The sequence below is a fragment of the Paroedura picta genome, chromosome 8 (genome assembly GCF_049243985.1).
Source record: "Paroedura picta isolate Pp20150507F chromosome 8, Ppicta_v3.0, whole genome shotgun sequence".
NCBI classification, from domain to species: Eukaryota; Metazoa; Chordata; class Lepidosauria; order Squamata; family Gekkonidae; genus Paroedura; species Paroedura picta.
The window spans coordinates 36,520,653-36,543,933 of NC_135376.1; the positions used below are offsets into that span (position 1 = coordinate 36,520,653).

Here is a 23,281-nt window from a genome sequence, read left to right on the forward strand (position 1 = left end):
GCCCCTGCCAGCAATTGTTTGCATGGGCCCATGGGAATTGTAGTCCATGGACATCTGGAGGGCCACAGTTTGACTACCCCTGCAGCATAAGTAATTCAAAGCTGTGTCCCTGGTGGAAGGGGGGCATTAATGAAAATTCCTCTCCAGAAGTATATTTTCTCTTTATGGGGAAATGTTAATGTTTTGTTTTTTTTTCAGCCTTTGTATTCTAAAATATATTTCCCCCTTGAAAAAGCAGAAATATGAATCTCACCCAGGTACAACAGTGAGGGAGCTGTGGTTGGCTGCAGGTTCTGAGTGTATACCAAGGGCATGTGTGCTTAAAGCAACAGATTGGACAACAGACAGTAAAAACAGAAGACTTGGCCAACCTAGGCCAAAGTCCGTTCATTTCATGCAACAACAGTGGACTGCCCACCTACAAAGGCTGGAAGTGTAGCAGAAGGTGAACTTCTGGACAAACTCCTTTGCTGGAGATTGCTCCAACATTTCCTCAGAAGTTGACTTCCTCTAAACATGACAGTTCTGTGCCACCATTATGGTTGATGAAAGATAAGGCTGTGAAGCCCAAAATCTTTGTGAAAATGCACAAACCCCAAAATAGCAAAAGTTCCAATACAAAATAAGGCAAGAAAACTTCTGGATGAAGCAAAGAGAAAAGTGTTTTGTGCAAAATGGAGATCAAACAGCACAGCAAAGATGACAGTGATCTCCATCCTCCCAAGGCCAGAGAAAGAGTTTTAGTACTTCGCATTCCCCTACCTTTACAGTATCCGTCATTGATTGGTACACACACAGTTGCTAAATATTTAGGATGGTATTGGGCTGGTCAGGTATCAGATCCACTGTTTGGGCTATGCTCTGATAGGTCTCCAGAATCTCACTGATGCCACTTGGTGGGCTTCCAAAATCATTTACATGGGAATTGCCCTTGGATGGGCAAATCTTTTACCTTCAAAATCAGGTAAATATATATGTTATTAACCAATTAAAATTTTCAAACAAAAAACGAATCCCTATGTTTCTCCGCTTTCAGGAAACAATTGGCAACATTGGTCCTTGTGCGGAATGGTCCACTATGTTGCCAAGTGAGCCATACAACTGCAGGTCTGCAAGATAGGGCGAGCAGGTTCAGCGGCAGAAGGGGCGCTGTGCACGCAGAGGGAAAACGCGGCAGGGGTCTCCCGTGTGGATGGCTGCAAACGCGAGAGGTTTACCATCCCGCCTTTGCAAGCAGGAGGCCGCTCGCTTTTTACGCCTCCGTGCAGAATCTTTCCTAGTTTACAAGCTCCCAGCCAGGCGACTAGGGAAGACGGCCCTAAGACCTTGGAGAATCGTTGCCAGTCGGCACACGCCAACACAGCCCGAGTGGCGGGGAGGGAGAGAGAGAGAGACTCTCGGGTCTGCTGTGTCCCCGTAACACGCATGCGTCGAAATATATTTGGCCTATGCCATAGCCCCGTTTCTCTTGACACTCCCACAATGCCTTTCTAGCTGCTTGACCTGGAGAGGACGAAGGGGGTGGGTGAGGTTGCAATTGATCAGCATATCTCTGGGCTCATTTGCAGGGGGAAAGGTGCGCGAATGGTCTTTGGCCCAGCTAAAGGTTTAGGGCAGCGTCGCCCGCTTTCTTAGTCGGGCGTTGAGCTCTGCTCTGTTGCTCCGTCAAGCCCGAGGAGTACCTGGCTTCTCACTCTGGCTCTGGACGACTAACGTCGGCGTGTCTACTCAAAAGTAAGGCCTTTTAATCCCAGCTAAATATACGGAATTGTAACCTAAATCTCTCTCCCGATGTGTTCCGGTGCACCCAAATTACGCCTAGATCCTCAGTTATTTACAAACAAACTGTCTCCACGCCGAGACCGGTGTGAACCGGGGAGAAACGAGAGCGGGCGATCCCGCTTGTCCGACCCTGCATGAAATGTACATTGGTTGCTTGTGCAACGTCAGATTGCCTCAGGGCCATGGAGGGTGGGAGAGGGAGTGCTTCGACTGACTCCGTCGTTTGCATTTTAAGGAACAGAAGTATCCATCCATTAAACAAAAAGATAACCCCCTCTTTGAAAATGCGAATAGCGGGGAGATCAAATTGCCAAGGACGTTTCTTGTTATGGGCTAAAAGAAGGAACTGACCCATGAAAACCCCTTGCTCTGTATATAGTAGATAGATACAGTGAACCAAGCGGTCGGGAAAATCTTATGTTTTCTGGATCTGAAAACCTTGCCTCTCAGGCCAGTAATTTTTTGCCTCATGGGTTTTTGTTTGGTTTTGTTCCTTGAAACCCAAAGCCATTGTTGGCAATGCCAGAGTTTTGTTTTGTTTTTGGAAATTTGAGTGGGACAGGCAGAGGTTGCACCCCCCCCAAACACACACACAGTCTTTGGTTGCACATCCCCACACACATACACCTGTCTGAGCTGCTTTTTTCAACGTTTTCAACTGAGAAGACATGAGTACCTCTGTCATTCCCCTTGTGCCCTGGGGTGTTTATGCTTATAAAACTGCACTATTGAATAAATGCTATGCATTTTATGCTATGATGTAGGCAAGGCTTTTGTGATGGAGGAAGAACAGAATGAGGTACATGGAAACCTGCCCAGACTATGAGGAACCTCAGTAGAAGACACCTCTTTTATTAAACCGTAACATCTTTCTTATGATGACTGATAAAATTGATTGAGGCCCCCAAAAGCTTATGCTTCAAGAAAGATTGGTCTTGGTTAAGTTTTGGGCATGTCACAATGCTGGTGTTTTTGTGATATTGTTTTTCTGCGACAGACTATTATATCATTGTGATTCTACTTCACATAACTAAGAACCACAAGGAGTTGGGATGCCCCAAATCATGAGAAATGTTCTGTTTGTGGTGTGTACAGGAATATATGTAAAAATAATGCTGCTATTGATTTAAATGTGACTTAACCTGCATTTATCATGTTTAATTTACTGCTCTATACCTTTATGTCTGTTGCACTTTGTTGCTGGGTGGTTAAGTTGCTAGGATGCATTTTAATAAATACTTTAGTGTGAATAATTTTATTCTATGGCAGGGGTAGTCAACCTGTGGTCCTCCAGATGTTTATGGACAACAATTCCCATGAGCCCCTGCCAGCAAACACTGGCAGGGGCTCCTGGGAATTGTAGTCCATGAACATCTGGAGGACCACAGGTTGACTACCCCTGTTCTATGGAACCATTTGTGACCCTTTGTGCTCTAAGATGTATAAATATATATAAATGTCCCAAAACACCTGTATGCCTTTAGCTTTCATAGACATCCTGTTGTAAACAAAGTTTATTCAGTCATTTGCTGTGAGATTCTGAAGCTATTTTACATTCATCAAGGAACACTTTTACCTCGGCTACTAAAAAGTCATTGTAAGGGGGGAAAATCTGGATTTGAATATTTTTTGGTGTTAACTGGGTGTTAATCTTACTTTTGAATGGCAGGTAAACCATGGCTGCTTCCATTGTACTCCGACGCTGCCGGGTTTGGCACCACTGGACCCCATCAAAGTTGCACACTGGGTACCTGAGAGAAGTTTTCAATATGCAAATGGGTTCTGCAGCCACGTATCCCCCTAAGAAGGAAGAAGCAGAACTGTTGAAGAGACAACTCCCACGTGGCATCTATCACATGCCCAAGAGAACTATGCATGCCACCCCACTTTGCTTCCAGGAAGTGATGCTGACCAGTGAAAGATATGAGGTGCAGAGGCTCCCCTTTGCCCATGTTTCCAATCAAGATTTGTCATTCTTTCAGCGCCTTATGCCTGGCAGAGTCATCACTAATGCGGATGAGTTGAAACCCTTCAATGTGGACTGGCTGAGGACTGTGAGAGGTAGGTTATTTTGCAGTTAGATTTGAACAATGCTTACTAGTTACAGGATCCTTCTTGAATGTTATTTTGCAGGCTTCCTTAAAAAAAAAAAAGTATTTCAATGAAAAAATAGCATTTTGCTTTCACGTGTTTATACCATCTTCTCCATGGAGCTCTTCTTTCATGTTATTACAACGAAGAGTAGGCTAGGGGAAGAGGGTATGTCTGGCCCCAGATCACCCAATAGAATTGATCAGAAAGACAAAATAGTTTTTTACTCAATAAGTAGTTACAGTGGAATTCACCGCCACCGTACAGCATGATGGCTACAAGCATAGATAGTGTTAAAAAGCATTGGACAGCTTCATGGCTACTAGCCATGATAACTAAAGGGAACCTCCATAGTTAGAGGCAGTAAATCTCTGAAGCCAGTGCCAGGAGGCAACATCCAGGAAGGCCTTGCTCTCTATGCCCTGTTTGGTGGGAGTGGATGGGCTACTGATCTGACCCAGCAAGGCTCCTGTTGCCCAGTGTACTTCCTTGCAGAGCAAGGATTTGAACCTTGATTTCCCCATTTACAGCTCTACATACTAACTAGCTTGCTATACTGACTTTTGCTTTCATACCTGTGTATGATAATATAATGATTTTTAGCCTGTCTAATGCTGTCTAATAATGGCTGATTGAGAAATCTGTTACCTTGGGAGGATTACCCGAGTGGGAGGCATGATAATAAGCCAGCCACATTGGCAGCTTCAAATACATATAAATAACATTTTGTTTATGTTACAGGATGCAGTAAAGTGTTGCTGAAGCCACAGACAACAGTGGAAGTATCTGAGGTTCTCAGGTAATTTAAGCTGCAGTTACATGAACATAAACAAGGTATGGATGAAACTTCTGGAAGCATTGTTCAGAAACATTTCTCTTAAGTCATGTGATGGTATCTCATACTTCCATTTGCCTTTATCCTCCCTGATGGAGGGAGAAGAGCAGCCAAATGGCTCTTATAGAATCATAGAGTTGGAATACAGGCCATCTAGTCCAACCCCCTGCTCAACGCAGGATCAGACCAAAGCATCCTAAAGCATCCAAGAAAAGTGTGTATCCAACCTTTGCTTGAAGACTGCCAGTGAGGGGGAGCTCACCACCTCCTTAGGCAGCCTATTCCACTGCTGAACTACTCTGACTGTGAAAATTTTTTCCTGATATTTAGCCTATATTGTTGTACTTGTAGTTTAAACCCATTACTGCATGTCCTTTCCTCTGCAGCCAATGGGAACAGCATCCTGCCCTCTTCCAAATGACAACCTTTCAAATACTTAAAGAGGGCTATCATGTCCCCTCTCAACCTCCTTTTCTCCAGGCTGAACATTCCCAAGTCCCTCAACCTATCTTCATAGGGCTTGGCCCCATATCATCCTCGTCACTCTCCTCTGTACCCTTTCAATTTTATCTACGTCCTTCTTGAAGTGAGGCCTCCATAACTGCACACAGTACTCCAGGTGTGGTCTAACCAGTGCCGTATACAATGGGACTATGACATCTTGTGATTTTGATGTGATGCCCCTGTTGATACAGCCCAAAATGGCATTTGCCTTTTTTACCACTGCATCACACTGCCTGCTCATGTTTAGTTTACAGTACCCCAAGGTCTCGTTCACACACAGTGTTACCTAGAAGCAAATCCTGTTGCGAGTTTGCGCCGTTTACTTGGACAGAGGTCCAACCACCAGCAGAGAAGAGATCACTCACCAACACAGCCAAGTTGTTGCAAATTATTTACAGTGATTTATTTACATCCAGCATCCAGCAATACATTCAGCAGAGTTTCAGAATGTCCTGCTTAGCTCTCAATGAAGAAGGCAGAAAGAATAACACAATGCACATTTCATATATACAGTTTAACAGCCAATCACAACAGTGCTGACTCACTCAGGTAATTAGCCACAGGTGCAACACCTTATTGCATCATCCCAATGCATTCCTATGGAGACTCAGGCTGACAACTAGAGACATGCCTGGACGTGCCCCTTACATGCCTGGACATGCCCCTGGAATCCATTGCATTGACATACATTTATAGCATTGGCTGTATGATCAATACTTGACTGCCATATCCTGACACACCTCCTCAGGCATGTATTGATCATTCCTGGATGTGTCACTTTCCCCTTCAGCCATTATGCTCAAGGCTTTGCGCAGTTGGATAAATCTATCCACACTTAGCGCCTTCGTAAAGATATCTGCTACATTGTTTTCTGATTTGCAATGTTCCAATGTTACTAAGTTCTTCTTTACAGTTTCTCTTACATTCTGGTAACGAATGGTTATATGTTTACTGCGGGATTTTATCCCTTTGTCAACAGCCAGCTGGGTTGCTGCCGTACTGTCACAATACACCTTTATTGGCAATGGTGCATTAATGTCAAAATCTATTAAGACTTGATTTAACCATTCAACCTGTAAGCACAATTCACTTAAAGCAGAAAACTCAGCCTCACATGTACTTGTGGCCACATGTGATTGTTTCAATGCTTTCCAAATTATTAGAGCACCAGACACATAAATTGCAATCCCTGATGTGGATTTTCCATTGAGGTCACCCCAACTTGCATCACTAAATGCCCACACCCTTGGATTATTATCCACACTTAGAGATAGCTTAAGGTGTACCGTACCTTTAAGATATCTAAGTATGCGTTTTGCTGCCACCCAGTCTCTCATTGTTGGACAGGAACATCGCTGACACAACAAATGAGTAGCATAGTATATATCTGGCCTACACCAAGTAGCTATATATAGCAAAGATCCCACAAGCGATTGGAAGGTTGTCACATCTTCCAACATCGCACCCTCTGGGTCTTTTAGATAGCTAGTGGTTATTGGAGAATTTACAGCCTTCGCTTCTAACATGTTAAACCTCTCCAGTAACTTTAGTATTTTCTTCCCTTGGAACATTTCATAGCCACCCTGGCCATCCTGGGATATATCAACACCTAGGTAATGCTCCACATCGCCCAGATGCTTGACCTTAAACAGTTGTTCTGTTGTTTTCACAAACCAATCAACTTGTTGCTCTGTGTTGTACAGAAATGCTAAATCATCCACGAAACACAGCAAATAGCAATTAGACCCAAACAATTGTATTTTATACATGCATACGTCACCTATACATTGTTTGAAACCAACACTGAGTAGTGCCTCATCAAGACATTTTCTCCATAAAAATGCTGATTGATGAAGTCCATACAATGCCTTGTTTATTTTTAAGACCTTGTATTTGTCTTCCCCTTCAAAACCAGGGATCTGGGTCATAAATAAGTTTTCTGTTACCCTTGCATTCAAGTAAGCAGTAACAAAATCTGCATGATGTATTCTCATTCGATTTTGGCTTGCCTTTAGCAATGCCACTCTTAGCGTTTCTGCACGTAATGTGCTGGCAAATGTCTGGTCATAGTCTAAGTGTTTACATTGACTAAAACCACGAGCGACCAGACGGGCTTTTCTTAGGATTGTGCCGTCTGCTAACTGTTTGAGCTTGTAAATCCATCTACAAGATATCACCTTTTCCCCTGCTGGCAAACACATAGAAGTAAACACTTCATTTTCAATTAAAGATTTGTACTCAGTCTCCATTGCCTGAACCCAGGCCTTTCTCTCACACTTGTCCAGAGACATGACTGCTTCATAATTCTCTGGTTCAGCATAGACGTTATTGATATAACCGTACCTCTGAGGTGGTTTTCCTTTTGTGGTACGCTCTGACACCCTAGGAATCACTCTTTCACCTCCTTCTGCTTGAGCAGAATCTTGCCTGTCAGCAGGAGACGAGGGAGTAACCTCTTGCTTGATTTCAGTTTGGCCTTCAGAGCCATCTGTTAGTGGGAGAGATACCTTGCCAGGGAAATCATTTGCATGAATCCTTGGCCAGCCCTCACTCTCACAAAAACCAGCTGAGCGACTGAAGCTCAAGGAATTATTTTGGTTTAGAAACCGATAGCTTTTCATACTGTTTTGGTAACCCAGAAAGGTTAGCTTCTGAGCTCTGTCCTTCCCTTTTCTACGTTTTGTTAGTGGTACATTTACCCAGGCTTTAGTGCCAAACACCCGCAGATGGTCTAGGTCTGGGTTTTTGGAGTATAAAACCCTGTACGGTATATTTTGTATACTGCTCGTCCATAGACGGTTTACCACATAGCATGCATTTTTTAATGCTTCAGCCCAATACCCCATGTTTAACCCTGAGTCTTTTATCATTGATAACATCATGGTTTGTAGGACTGCCCCACGTCTCTCAGCCAGCCCGTTTTCTTGTGGGGTTGCTACATTTGCCACCCTATGCTCTATGCCTTTGACCTTAAGCCACTTTGTGAACTCTAGTGACATAAATTCGCCTCCCATGTCTGTTTGGAATGCAGCCATTTCCAAACCCAGCTGCTTTTCAACCCTTTTAAGCCAATATTTGGTGGTCTGAAACACCTCGGATTTATGTTTCAATATATACACCCAGCTGAATCTACTATAGTCATCTGTGTAAATGACCGCGAAACGGTTTTTTGATAAACTAGGCTGATAAGGGCCGATAACATCACAGTGCACTAGTTCCAAGGCTCTCATAGTCATTCTAGAGCTCTTTTTGGCTACAGGGAAAGCTTTAGATTTGGTTTGTTTACAGATGTCACAGTCTAAAAACACATCACATTTTTGTACATCATCCCTGCCTAACATAGCCAGTGTTTTGTTTATGACATTGAAACTGGCGTGGCCTAGGCGCCTATGAAGAAGGTGGATACATTTCTCATGGGGATTTTTGTTCAGGACCGCTTGTGCTTTGGCAGACTCATTTACAATCCTGTAAACATCATTATGCATCTCTCCTTGTACCAGAGTTTTATCACCCTTGCTTATGGTACACCTGTCCCCAAAGAACTGAACAGTGAAACCCTGCTTAGCCAATGAGGATACACTAAGAAGGTTATTTTCAAGCGAGGGTACATGCATAACGTGATCAAACTCACACCCCAGGGCAGAAAATTCTACACTACCCTGGCAGCTGACTATAGAACTGCTGCCGTCCGCTAAGTTTACATGTTTGAGAGTGGAAGGCTGTACAGACTTCAAGAGCTTTTTGTCTGCACAGAAATGCTGGCTGGCTCCTGAATCAAGTAACCAAATCCCAGCAACTCCACCACCCTCAGTTACCACCAAAGATGCTCCCTGCCTCTTCAAACAATCCTTACCCTTAGCCTTTTTGCTACTGTTCGGGCAATTTGCTTTTAAATGTTCCTTAGAGCCACAACCATAACAACGTCGGACCTTGTAAACACATTGCTCCTGGCTCTGCCGTTGTTTTCTCCCAGAGCTAAACTCTGGAATGCTGTCGCAGCCGTTGATTCTCTGCTGCTCGCTTTTAACACCTCCGGCGCCAGGGGAAACCGTTCTTAACTCGTCCTGCCGTGCCTGTTCCTCGAGCAAACGACCCGTCACATAAACAAGAGTCAGCTTGTCTGCGTCGAGACTTTCCAAGGAAGTGATAAGCACGTTGTAATCATCGCTTAACGAGGAAAGAAGAATGTAAACTTTATCTTCGTCTGGGAGCGTCTTGCCTTGTTTCTCTAGCTGCTGAAAACAGGCTGTCAACGTGTTGATGTGATTTCTCACCGACTCTCCCTTAGATAACCGGAGACGGTACATCCTCCTTGTTGTTGCTATCTTGGACCCTGCCGTTCTCCTCACGTATACCGACTGCAAGCTGTCCCACGCTGCCTTCGCCGTCGTACAGCCAGTCACGAATATCAGCTGGTCATCTGCCACACTCAGAACGATATTCGCCAGGGCTTTCCGGTCCTTGTTGACGTCTTCTGGTGTGGGGGCTGCTGGAGGAGCTGAAACATACTCCCACAGAGCCTCTCTTGTGAGATAGTGCTCCATCCGGAGTGCCCACACACTATAGTTTGTTGAGGTGAGCTTATCCACCAGCTGCGCATTCACCACGCATGCCATGCTGTCGTCTAGCCAAGACGCCTGGACTCCCTCTATGCTCACCTCCTCGGCCTTCTCCTGAGAGCCGCTGCTGCTTGCCTGGTCCGCTGTGCTATCCTCAGACTCACTGGACTTCCCTGCGTTCTGCACGTCCTCCAAGTCACTCTCGGTAGCCACAGACCTTCATCCAACTCCAGGCAACTGAGTTCTCTTTCTCTTCCAGCCTCAGTGGTGGTGCCTCTGGCCGCAGCGGAAGCGTGCTGGGCCCATAACCCTGTTGCGAGTTTGCGCCGTTTACTTGGACAGAGGTCCAACCACCAGCAGAGAAGAGATCACTCACCAACACAGCCAAGTTGTTGCAAATTATTTACAGTGATTTATTTACATCCAGCATCCAGCAATACATTCAGCAGAGTTTCAGAATGTCCTGCTTAGCTCTCAATGAAGAAGGCAGAAAGAATAACACAATGCACATTTCATATATACAGTTTAACAGCCAATCACAACAGTGCTGACTCACTCAGGTAATTAGCCACAGGTGCAACACCTTATTGCATCATCCCAATGCATTCCTATGGAGACTCAGGCTGACAACTAGAGACATGCCTGGACGTGCCCCTTACATGCCTGGACATGCCCCTGGAATCCATTGCATTGACATACATTTATAGCATTGGCTGTATGATCAATACTTGACTGCCATATCCTGACAAATCCCCCATCCAGTAGACATGCTTTTATTTTTCTGACCCATATGCAGAACTTTACACTTATCTTTATTAAATTTTATCTTGTTCTCATTTGCCCATTTTTTCTTGTGTGCTTAAAATGCACAGTGCAGGAGCTGGACTATGAATCCTCTTTAAAGATGAGTCCTTACTTTCTTTACCTTTCTATTATGAAAAATACAGGCTTTAAAACGTGTTAAGGAGTTACTTGGTATTTGAAACAACTAGCTGGAATGGCCTTAAATCTTTAATGAAGGAAATAAAATCATATAAAATGGATTTTTAAAAGGAAAGAAGCTTCCTAATGTGCACATATTGTGCCTCTGAAACTGAGAGTTATTTCTTCTCCATTTCTGGAGATTTTATGATATACTCGTAGGGGATGAGTGGAGAGCTGTTACTATGTAGGAATATGGTTGAACTTGTGTGCTTTTCTGCTGTACCAGCTGAACAGTCAGAAAAGGAAAATCTTCAATGGCTGTGAAAAGACCCATGTAGTAGCTAGATAGTTTGTGTGGTTAAAAATAACAAATGGTGTCTAGTAGAGCTTTGAGGAAGCTAAAAACAGACTCTGCCATCAAAATGCTGCTTTCAAATATTTGACCTCTCATTTCTAATTAAAGGAATGCAGTGTCTCAGGAACCATTCACACATGTAGGCCATGCTTTATGTATGTGTGTATGTGACCATCTGGCAAAGCAGTGTGAATGTTGAGATAGCTGGAAGTGCTTTTGCAATCGCAGCTCCCCTTCTTCCATCGTGGCAACCATGGGAATCATTCTGACTATCTACCCAGTTTATACTTTGTGCAGCAGCAAACTGTCCTATATAATTTTGTTGAAAGAAAACAGGATTTGTGTGTATCAATGTGATCCCAGACCTGTTGCAAAGTCACAGTGTTCTGTAACCCCTCATGACACATTGGCACATTATTTGAAAGCCACTTGACTAATCGTTTTTTTTCTTCTATATATTTTAAAAATCCATAATGTAAATGCAGCAGAATCCACCAATCTACAATTGCCCTTGAATTGTTTTGAGGTTCACAAGAACTGACGGTTCAAAGGCATCATTTCCTTTAGGAACAAGACCCCGATGGGCAAAATCTGTTCCCTTTCAGGTACTGCAATGAGAGGAACTTGGCTGTGAACCCTCAGGGGGGTAACACTGGCCTCGTTGGGGGCAGCGTTCCTGTCTTTGATGAGATCATTCTCTCCACAGCTCTTATGAACCAGGTCATCAGCTTCGACAGTGTGTCTGGTAAATATATTTTTGTAGGGAATAATGGCTTATCTGGTCACCCTTAAAATTTACCATCCTCTGAAAAGTTCCTTTCTGAAAGGATAAGATGGAAGTTCGCTGAACCTGTTAATCCTGGCACAATTGAATTCCCCCTCCCAACAACAAAAATGAGGGTGGGTGTTTGTGCATTATGCTCATTATATCCTGCTGCAATCCCTACAACAGCCCTAAAAAGTAGGCCAGTATTATCTCCTTGTTGCAAATGAGACAGGTGAGACTGAGACTGTTTCTGTAGTGGAGGCTTTGCACTGGGCTGCAGGCTGGAGCCAGGACAAGTTGCCCCACCTATTCCTGCTCCCACACAGGGGACCATTTGGCCCAGTGCACCTTGTCCACCCTAGATTGTACTCCCACTCCGGAGCTGGGGCAGCAAAGTTCCCAGTGTGGAAATAGTCTGAGAGAGGCAGTCTTAAGTGCAAGAAGTCTAGTAGCACCTTAAAAGACCAACAAGATTTCCCAGGGGAGGCAAAGCTCCATCTGTTTTGATTCTCGAAAGCTTCTACCCTGGAAATCTTGTTGGTCTTTAAGATGCTTCTGGAAGATCTTGCTCTTCTGCTGCAGACTAACATGGCTGTCCACCCAAAACTGTCTTAAGTACAATCCATTGGCTTCATTGGCCTTAGAGAAATATAACTATGTTGTTGTCAGTGAGTTTGTGGAAGAGTCAGGATATGAACATCACAAATCACATCTCATATTCTTGCTTTTTAGAAACATTATGCCTCAGATGTCAAGCCTAAAATAAAGATAGCTAAAAACTGGTAGTTCTGGGAAGGACTGAGGTAAAGAAGGGAAAGGATGGAGCCCTAAAACCATTGTAGGATACTTTGGGTGGGGTACTACACTATCAAAAATGTACATTTGCATCACCTCTCAGGGCCTAATACTGTATTCTAACAGGAGATTCATGACTGATCCTGTGAAGTTAGGTAAGGAATATTAGCACCCCCAGTTTTGGAGCAAACACAAACTTGAGGGGGTGATTTGGTTCATGCGGGAAGGGCCTCGAGCCTCCGTACTACTTCTCTGGTCAAATTAGTATTGTTTTCCCCCACCCACCTATTCGTTAGGAGAACATCAGGCAATCAACCATAAATCTTTGGCATAAAGTATCATTTTGTGGCAGCATGTAACTTGAAGCTTGCTTTTCAGGGATCTTGGTTTGTCAGGCTGGCTGTATTTTAGAAAACCTCAACCAGTATCTGGATCAGCAGGACTTCATCATGCCTCTTGACTTAGCAGCAAAGGGCAGTTGCCATATTGGTGGCAATGTGGCAACCAATGCTGGTGGATTGCGACTCCTGAGGTACGGTTCTCTCCGAGGGACAGTCCTGGGTTTAGAAGTGGTAAGATGGAAGTCTGAAAGCTGCTCCCTGTGTTCTGCTTTATTACTGCCTGTCTGTGTTCACTGCCATTCAAGCAATGCCTTTCTTTTACTCAATCATAATTTCCTATAGCAGGTATGATTTTCATGAGATTTTTAACATAGACTAAGCTTCTGTTAGAATTCTGAATGTAAACTGGATCACATAATCTTATTGTAGCCTGCTTTGTTCTATTTTAAGCAGGCCTATGAAGGATCACTTTAAATGCATCCCCTTCCAGGTGCTGGCTGATGGCTCCGTTCTGAACTGCTTGGCATCTCTACGGAAGGACAATACTGGCTATGACTTGAAGCAGCTTTTCATTGGATCGGAGGGGACTTTGGGGATTGTTACAGCTGTATCGATCCTCTGCCCACGGAAACCCAAAGCTGTGAATCTGGCATTTCTTGGTAAGAACATATCTCCAGTTCCTTTTCATGCGTGGTATTTGTAATGGCTTGTGATAAAACAGCTTTTTGGGTGGTGTATCAGAAGACTGAATCAGATGCAACAGCACTTGAAGTAAAACAGCAGTAATTCTTCAAGGATTGTGGTTAGCTCTTACCTGATAATCAAACCTGTTGACAAAAAAGTGGGTGGAAGTGAAGGTTGATGTGTCCCAGGCAGGAAGTGAGAAAGAAATTAGCAGAACCAACAGGTTGCTTGTCCTCAGTTTAAGAACTGTTTATCTAAGGAAGTTCTAGAGCTCTGCATTAAAATAGTCATTTTAAGTGCATATGAACTATAATTTAATTTTCTAATGGGTGCCATTTCTAAGCTTGATATTACTGGTAGATCACAATATTTTTGGAATGGAACACACGCTTCCTGAAAATGTGTTTTGGAGCGCTGATTGGTTAGCTAGAAGTAGCCAAAACGCAAACTGCCAATTTCTTCCTGTCCCTTAATTGGGAAACTCTAGTTATTTCTGACTGAGTGGCTTCCTTTCAGACATACTTTAGATCATAATTGCTTCACACAGTTTTTAATTTGTCTGTCTTATGCTCTTTTTTGTAATTTGTTGGCTGTGCAAAGCTTGTCCAAGTTTCTCCCAGGTCCTGAGAACCTTCACTACCTGCAAGGGGCTGTTAGGAGAGATCCTGTCTGCATACGAGTTTATGGATCATGAGTGCATGGAGCTGGTTAAAAGACATCTCAAACTGGTCAACCCAGTGGCAGGTACTAAGTAGTCATGCACAAAACCTATTGAAGTAATTCCATTCCAAATTTCATTTGCTCTCAGAATCATGCTGAGTTGAAATTAGTTGGTCACTCTGTTGTCTTCTGTAATCTACGTTTTGTCTCATGGTTCCATGCATCTTAAGATTTATGTTTTTTAAAACTGCACAAATAACCTGTTCATACATTCTTCATTAGAGAAGTTCTGTAACCTGGGTTTGGTATAAGATTTCTCTGTCATTTATATCAGTGTTTTATACGTTTTGTTATACTACAGGAGCAAGGGAAAGGATTGATAGACTTATGAACAACCAGTGAATCTTAGCATTGGCATAAAAGAATCCTGCTGAAGTACAAAAAGGGTTAAAAATACTGTATGAAAGCAGATCTCATGATTATACATAATGCCCATTGAGGTGTATATTATATAATTGAAAAGTATGACTGCAACAACTTTCAGTATTAGTTTCAGATTTATTGATCCTTTGATAGTACAGATTTTATGGCACTTTACATATTTTCTTGATTTTTCTAAGTTGCCTTGAGAGTATTCTATCGAGGAGGGAGAAGATATATTTTGAATTGTCATCACAATGTATTTCTGCTGATTGTGACTGAGTGATTACTTCTGCTCTCACATTTCCAGAAAGTCCATTTTATGTCTTAATTGAGACTTCAGGTTCTAATTCTGCCCATGATGAGGAAAAACTCAGCCACTTCCTGGAACATGTCATGGCCACCAATTTGGTGGCAGATGGAACTTTGGCCTCAGAAGATAAAAAAATAAAGGTAATTTCCCTATTCCACTGATTTATGTGGCTCAGTGCTCTGTTCTGTATCTGAACTATGAACTGATAAACATTCATCTGTTTTCCCACTGGTTCCAAACTGCAGGAAATTTAAAGTAAAAAGTTGTAACTTCTTTACTTTCTGTGATATTATACTGCTTATGTTCTGTTCCATGTTCCAGAAGCTCCCTGTCTGATATTACTAATTGGAAGCCTGTCTTAAAACCTTTGAATTAGGGTTTGGCTTCACTTTTAAGCAGCAGGAAAACACTCTCTGTAGGTGCCTTACAGTTTTCCATGGGGGATATCCCAAGGGAGGAAAATGAATTAGTGCATTATAGTGGTTAGATGAGGTCTTGGGAAAGCTGTCGTGCCATGAAGCTCTTGTACGCCACCTTGAGTTCCTTGGAGAAAGCATAGGATAAAAGTGATAAAACAGAATAGACACAGGTTTGAAGCATAAACCATCATCAGGTGTCTATAACAATCTCCTTGCCTCTTAGCATGTGTTTGAAGCCACATGTATTTAAGATTTGCAAAAGACAGGGTCTTTTGTATCTGATAGTAATTGCTATGATACAGATTTGAGGTTACAATGCTGACAGCCAACCCAGACAGCTTATTGTGTTGGATACAGTTTGGTCTTCTCCCTACCCTACACACACACACACACACACACAAACCAAACGTATCTAAGTGTTGCATATGATGACATTGCATCTGCTTTCTCTGTTTTACACAACAGAAATAAGATCCTCTCATATAGCAAGACAGGAATTCTGTATTTCAAAAACTAGAAACTTGCTGCAAGTTAAGATGGGATTGAAAAGCATTTGGTGATCTTTATGGGGGCTGGAAACACAGGTGTTCTGTAAGAGAGAGGAGTTGACAGTTGCAAAGGCATTTCCAACAGTGATAAATTGTTTTTTGGTGAGCCAGTGCATTCAGTGCAAGTTCACAGTAATTTGAAGATCAGTGAATCCTTTTGATTGCCCATCTATGTCCAAGCCAGCTTGAAAGGCTAGTTCAGTAGCAGTGCTAGCAACAGGCCACTTTTCTGCAGCCATTAACGGGAAATAAAATGTATCAGATGTATTTTGATTCCATCTAATTTACTACTTTGGCCAACAACAGACGCTGTGGGCTTTAAGAGAGCGGATCACAGAGGCCCTCATATCTGATGGATATGTTTACAAATATGACATTTCCCTTCCTGTGGAGAACCTTTATGATCTTGTGACTGACATGAGGGCACGACTGGGCAGAAGTGCCAGGAGTGTTGTAGGCTACGGCCATCTTGGTGAGTTGGAGAGCATGCTTAAAAACATCCCTTATGGTTTCAGATTTAGGGTAGCAAAGTGGCAAAGAGACTGGCCTTGGTTCAGCCCTTGGTTCTCACCTCAGGGCCAAGCTAGGCATGACAGCAGCAGCATTTATTTATTTATATACCGCCCTCCTCTGAGGCTCAGGGCGGCTTACATAAAACATAGAAATGGTACATAGAATATTTATGAAAAGCTCCTATGGGCGGAGGGCTGTCCTGGACACCCTATGTGTATGAGTGGACATCCCAGTATTGTGGAAGTTTAAAGTCCGTCAAGATCTGTTTTTTTTCCTGAGGTTCTTGGTGAAAGGGTGGGCTAAAAATGAGATAGAAATATAACCTCATTTTTGTGTACTCTAGTCCCTGCTGCATTTAAATTCATGCCTGTAACCATTTAAGCGGCAGTCTGAAATAGTGGGTTTAAACTCTGGTTTTAACTGGAGAGCCGGTAAAACGCCTGAAGGCTGAAGAAATATGTCATGGAATTACAAAGTGCGGTTGTACAGACAGCGTATGTTTCTGTTTTGAACCCATTCAATTCTCAGCTTTGGTTTCCTTTGGTAGGAGATGGGAACTTGCACCTGAACATCACAACAGAGTCCTACAGTGATTCGCTGTTAGAAACCATTGAACCCTATGTGTATGAGTGGACATCGCAGTATTGTGGAAGTATCAGTGCAGAACATGGGCTGGGCTTCAAGAAGAAGCATTACATCCACTACAGTAAGCCACAGGAGGCTGTCCTTCTCATGCAGCAGTTCAAGGCCATGCTGGACCCCAAAGGCATTCTAAACCCTTATAAGACATTGCCAGTCAAGGCTGAATGATGCTGCTTGCAGGGAAGTTTTCTAGTACTGTGCTTGTCCCTAGCCCTGAGCAAAGAATGGAGCCTCAACCTGAACTGGAGGTTTGCTTTTCTTTTGCCCGAGTAAAGGGATTGCTGTGCTCCTAATCTTGCCTGGCAGATCATGCTGGACAGACTGGGAAGCATGTCACTTCAGCTACTTGATTGTTAAAGCCTGACATTTCTCCGTCTTCTGAGGTTTGCTCTTTTAGGTGCCGTTGAGTGCCATAGGATGATCCGAAGGGCTGAGTAGGGATCACTTAGAGGAGAAAGCCCCAGGTATTGGCACAGTGATGCATAGCATGTACAGTGTTATAATACAACCTATTCTGATTTCAGCTGCAGTGCTATCCCGTGTCACTGCATCCTGGATCAGCCCCCCCACCCCAACTCTTTTGGTCTTGAAAAGGCCAGGTTAGTAGTCACACAATTGTGGATGTCCTGTTTAAAACTTGGAAAACCCCTTAAATAACTTTATTGAAAGGTAGGGGAAATAATGGGTTTAGAACTGGGAGTTTTAAACAAAACAGTGTGACGAAAATTATATTAACAAGTCCCAAAGTCAGTGTGAAATGAGAAGAAAATCTGTTTTCCTTCCTTTTCTGGTCCTGACTCAGAAATTGCCTACAGGCTGAGTTCTCTTCAGAGTCCCCAAGAAGCCACTTTGGCTCATGGTCACAGCAGAAATCCTGCTCACACTCAGAAGATGGCCACTCTTCTGCCAGCCTTTTTCCATCTTGACAAGCTTTTCTCCTCAGGAGCCAGCCTTTTTAGAAATTCTCCATTCCCTTGGGATGGAAAACACCTCAGCCTCTCTGTCTCTGCTTCTCCCCTTTTTTCTCCTTCCCTGTTGTCAGGAAATCACTCACCCAGCCTTTCTAGGAAGCACCTCCCTCTAAAGGGCAGTTGAAAAACATGCAACTAGACTTTTAAATAATAAATATTTTTATAAGGCTTACATTAGTTTCTCTTCTCTGCAGATATCTAAAATAAAATACCTGCAAGTTAGCATGGGGTCCTAGAGTAAAGGTGGACATTCTGTGCATTGACCTGTAAGTAAGCAATGAATGTCTCACTTTTTCAAGGAAAAATAAAGCATACATTGCAAGCAGTAATGCTGGAGTGTGGTTTTGTTTCATCTCGGTTTCAGTACAGCTTGCCTTGATAGATCCCTTGTCCTTTTTCTTGTTGTTGTTGTTCTTAAGTGCGAAGTCATGTCCGACCCATCGCGACCCCATGGCCAATGATCCTCCAGGCCTTTCCTGTCCTCTACCATTTCCCGGAGTCCATTTAAGTTTGCACCGACTGCTTCAGTGACTCCATCCATCCACCTCATTCTCTGTCGTCCCCTTCTTCTTTTGCCCTCAATCGCTCCCAGCATTAGGCTCTTCTCCAGGGAGTCCTTCCTTCTCATGAGGTGGCCAAAGTATTTTACAGATTCTTAAATAATGTCTTGTCTAAGCTCACACAAATAGGTGTAGACATCATGACCTTATGACTCACTAATAGAGAAGCCTGTTTTTTTAAATGGGCTGTGGTACCTGGCTGGCCCCTCTCCAGTATTCCTGTTGGGTAGTAGGCCAATGCAAGTAGTGCAGCCAGCACTGAGTATGCCCTGTCAGCCTTCCCTGTCTTCCCCTGGGAGTGAGGAGGGCAGGGTGGCCACAACGGAGTGCAGCTGGATGGTGAACCACAACCTACACACCCCAGCTTACCTCCTTGCTTCTTTTCCTCATCACAAGTGCCAGGATGCAGCATTGAGGAAGAGCAGAGGAGTGGGGAAGAGCTTCTGATTGGCGCTCAGTCGGGGACCACTGTCAGTTTGGCATGTCCCCAAGGAAGGGCATGTCCTTGAAGACCAATCAGAGGCATGTTGTCGGAAGGACCATGCAGCAGTTGTCAGGGAGGATGCAGTGGATTTGTTGAGGGGAGCGGGCTTTACCCAGCAGCAGGCAGTGTCATGGACAGTGGAGCAAATGTTATGGCTTCTGACACTCATGGGGGGGAGGGCCCTCTCAGAACCAAACAGAGGCCCTGGGGAAAGTGTGGGATCCCTCTGAGTGGCCCTCAGTGGGGAGGACCCTGTCAGTGAGGACCAATTGGCCACCCTCACACACTTCCAGATAATGTACAAGCCCCTCTGACAGGGGTCCCTCCTCCCAAGGGCCACTCAGAGGCCAGCATGTTGTTGGAAGCACCTTCATACTTTATGGATACTAGAGGTAAAGCCCATTGAACCCAGGAATACAGCAGGTGCTAGCACCTGCACCTGCACTGCGTTCTGGACCTCCTCCCCTGCTTGATTTTGAAATCCAGTGAGATCCTGATGACGTGATTAAAGAGTAGCAGACACTAATCTAAAGAGCTGGGTTTAATTCCTGACTGGACCTCCATATGCAGCAAGCTGGGTAGCCAACTTCCAGGTGAGATCCTAGAAAGCTTCAGGAAGATAAAAGAGAGCAAGACAACATGAAAGAGACACAGAAAGAAATAGGAGGAAGGGAGGGAAGGAAGGAAGTTCTGGAGAAAACAGCTGCTTTGGAAGGGCACTGGCCCTCCTACCCCCACCGTCATTACAAAGGGTCTCCACAGGTCTCCACTGTACCCACCTTCTCATACAACCCGACATCTTCCAAAGGTCAGGCCGGGCGACCCATGGCGACCCATGGCTGCCACCTTCCTGCCCCTTTCCACATCTCCCAAAGGCCAGGCTGCTCAGGGAAGGCCATAGGGGATGGGTTGCCTCCTTCCCACCTCCTCCACATCTTCCAAAGGCCAAGCTGGGTGGGGAAGGCCACGGGGGGTGGGGGGTGGGCTGCCTCTTTCCCACCCACCCTCGCATCTTCCAAAAGGCGGGCTTGGCAGAGTAGATTGGGGGGAGTGTGTTGGCTCTTTCCCACTCACTCCCACATCGCCCAAAGGCTGGGCCAGGCAGGGAAGGTTGTGGGAGGCTGCTTCTTTCCTGCCCCCTCCCCCACATCTCCCAAAGTGGGGAGATTGGGGAAAGTCACAGGGGATGGGTAGGCTGCCTCTTTCCCACCCACCCAAAGGGCAGGCCAGGAAGGAAAGGCCATAAGGGAATGGGCTGCCTCCTTCCCACCCCCACATATCCCAAAGGACAGGCTGGATAGGGAAGTCTGTGTGCGGCTAAGCTGCCTCCTCCTTGTCCCCACCCATCTCCCAAAGGCCAGGACAGACAGGAAATATTGCAGACCAGTGAGTCTGCAACAGGCCAGTGAGTCTGATCTCTGTTGTAGGAAAGATAATGGAGCAAATATTAAAGTGGGCAATCCGGGGAAGCCAGCATGGATTTGTCTCCAACTGGTCGTGCAAGACCAACCTGGTTTCCTTCTTTGACTGTGTAACAGGCTTACTAGATTATGGAAACTCAGTTTATGTTGTGTACTTGGATTTCAGTAAGACTTTTGACAAGGTTCCCTGTGATATTCTGATGGGATTTTCAGATAGTTAGGTGGATAGGGGCTGGTTAGAAAACTACACCCAAAGAATAGTTGTCAGTGGTTTTTCATCAGATTGGAGGGAGGTGAGCAATGGGGGGGGGGGGGGCTAAAGGCTTAATGCTGAATCAAGTACTTTTCAACACTTTTATCAGTGATTTGAGTGAGGGTATGGAGGGACTACTCATTAAATTTGAAGATGACCCCAAATTGGGAAGCGGAGTGAACACCCCAGAAAACAAAGTTCAACGAAATCTGAACATGCTGGAAAAGTGGGAAAATGAGAACAAGATGCAGTCCAATAAGGAGAAGTGCAGAGTTCTACATCTGGATCACAAAAAACTAGAAGCCTGCATACTGGGTGGAAGATACGCTTTTGGATAGCAGTGTGTGTGAACAAGATTTTGGGGTACTTGTGGACTGTAAGCTAAATATGAGCAGGCAGTGTGATGCGGCAGTAAAACAGGCAAATGCAGTCTTGGGCTGTATCAACAGAAGCAGCTCATTGAAATCACAAGAGGTCATAGTCCCGCTACATACTACATTGGTCAGGTCACATCTGGAGTACTCTGTGCAGTTCTGGAAGCCTCACTTCAAAAAAGGATGTGGACTAAATTGAGAGGGAGCAGAGGGGAACAAAACGGATGATCCAGGGCCTGGGGACCAAGCCCTATGAGGAAAGGCTGAGGGACCTGGGAATGTTCAGCCTGGAGAAGAGGTTGAGAGGGGATATTTGCTCTCTGTAAGTATTTGAAAGTTTATAACTTGGAGGAGGGTAAGGAATGGTTCCTGTTAGCAGCAGAGGACAGGACCAAAAGTAATGGGTTTAAAGTACATGTAGAATGGTATGGGGGGGGGGGGTGGATTCACAGTCAGAGTAGTTCAGCAGTGGAATCAGCTGCCTAAGGAGGTGGTGAGCTGGCAGTCTTTAAGCAGATATTATCCTGGATGATTTAGGTTGATCCGGTATTGAGCAGGGGGTTGGCCTAACTGGCCTGTATGGCCCCTTCCAATCCATGATTTTGGAGGGCTGAAGGTTTGTTAGTTACAGCTGAGTCTTATGTAGCCCCTTCATGGCAGCAGAGAGTAAAAGCCCATGTTGTGTTCTCATTCTCCGCTCTTTTTGCCTACAGCAAAGCAGGTAGGTGCATGTAGTTGCTTCCTCATCTTCACTGCATTTCTTCCCAGATCAGCTTTTGACCCATTCCATGGATGGGGAGGGTTAAAAGCAGCAGCTCATTTTGAGCAGGACAAGGTGCAGTGTCCTTGCTAATTACCATTTGATTTGTGGGCAAGAGATAACAATATTGCTCATGAACTGTGTTCTATTCAGTAATTACCAAGGAAACAAAATATACCATTGGAGGTCATAATGTTGTGGTACCTTAAAGACTAATCCATTATTGTGACATAAGCTGCCTTCAGCTTGTGTCTTCTTTGTCAGCTTTCCTCAGAATCTGGCTTACAAAAGGTTATACCACAATGAATTGCTGGTGTTTAAGGTGCCATAAGATTCTTTGTTGCTTTGGCTTCAGCATACTAATGTCGCTGTTGCTCTGGAAATTGCCACTGCCTAAGAAAAGCACTACATTTTCCCAGGTGTACAGTATAACACTCTGCTCATACAAAATGTCCTTAAAACAGAAGTGTTTCATTGATGGAATATATGTAGATTATGGGCGACAGGTAAAAAGTGCACTTAATAAACGATGAATTATGACGAAAGGAAGAGAATGGCAAAAATAAATAAATAAAACCAGCCCAGTGGCACCTTAAAGATTGTCTATGAAAAGAAATAAAAATAAATAAAACGAGCTTTCTCAGGTCAGAACTCAGTTCTTAGAATAGTAGATCCTGACTTCTGCCACTTAGGGGTGCTGTGACCATAGTTTGCAAAACTGTATTTTCTGGATTTTTTCTGTGCATTCTTGAGATAATAAATTACAATTGCACATACCTTAGAAATTATATAACTTAGATTAATAAGGTTGCTATTAGAAAATATTTACCAGTTTGAATATTGCTACAAAACAGCCTTTGACATATTGCATTATATGCATTGTGCCAGTGTTTAGAAACTTATTCTAATATTGAAAATTCAGTGCAGAAACTAGACTGGTCTTGTTGAAAGTGGACAAATTCTGACACTGCCTATCCGATGGTTGTTTGCATGTATTTACACAGTGATCTTGTGGCGCAGAGTGGTAAGGCAGCCGTCTGAAAGCTTTGCCCATAAGGCTGGGAGTTCAATCCCAGCAGCCGGCTCAAGGTTGACTCAGCCTTCCATCCTTCCGAGGTCGGTAAAATGAGTACCCAGCTTGCTGGGGGGTAAATGGTAATGACTGGGGAAGGCACTGGCAAACCACCCCGTATTGAGTCTGCCATGAAAACGCTAGAGGGCGTCACCCCAAGGGTCAGACATGACTCGGTGCTTGCACAGGGGATACCTTTACCTTTACCTTTACCTTACACAGTGATACTAAGCTT

At 44.2% G+C, this 23,281-nt stretch overlaps 1 protein-coding gene and 1 long non-coding RNA gene across 5 annotated transcripts in view; one reads left to right on the top strand and one right to left on the bottom strand.

Annotated features, from left to right (window-relative positions):
- The first annotated feature begins 1,473 nt into the window (after positions 1-1,473).
- Positions 1,474-17,496, top strand: D2HGDH (D-2-hydroxyglutarate dehydrogenase). Of its 4 annotated transcripts, XM_077349058.1 has the most exons (10): positions 1,474-1,734; positions 3,452-3,843; positions 4,615-4,672; positions 11,656-11,795; positions 12,990-13,183; positions 13,443-13,611; positions 14,237-14,380; positions 15,027-15,169; positions 16,303-16,468; positions 17,057-17,496. In XM_077349058.1, exons 2-10 carry the CDS (start codon positions 3,459-3,461, stop codon positions 17,317-17,319), a joined length of 1,662 nt encoding a protein of 553 aa, XP_077205173.1. In that variant the 5' UTR covers positions 1,474-1,734; positions 3,452-3,458; the 3' UTR covers positions 17,320-17,496. The 4 variants fall into 4 exon arrangements, with proteins under 4 accessions (XP_077205173.1, XP_077205174.1, XP_077205176.1 ...); XM_077349059.1 differs by lacking the exon at positions 1,474-1,734 and having other exon boundaries at positions 3,662-3,843; positions 4,615-4,707; XM_077349061.1 differs by lacking the exon at positions 1,474-1,734 and having other exon boundaries at positions 3,662-3,843; positions 4,615-4,707; positions 11,757-11,795.
- LOC143843269 (uncharacterized) overlaps positions 15,164-23,281 on the bottom strand; it is a 36,823-nt gene continuing 28,705 nt past the window's right edge. The window contains exon 3 of the long non-coding RNA XR_013233515.1: positions 15,164-15,572. This is a non-coding gene — a long non-coding RNA (uncharacterized LOC143843269). The remainder of the gene's footprint in view (positions 15,573-23,281) is intronic.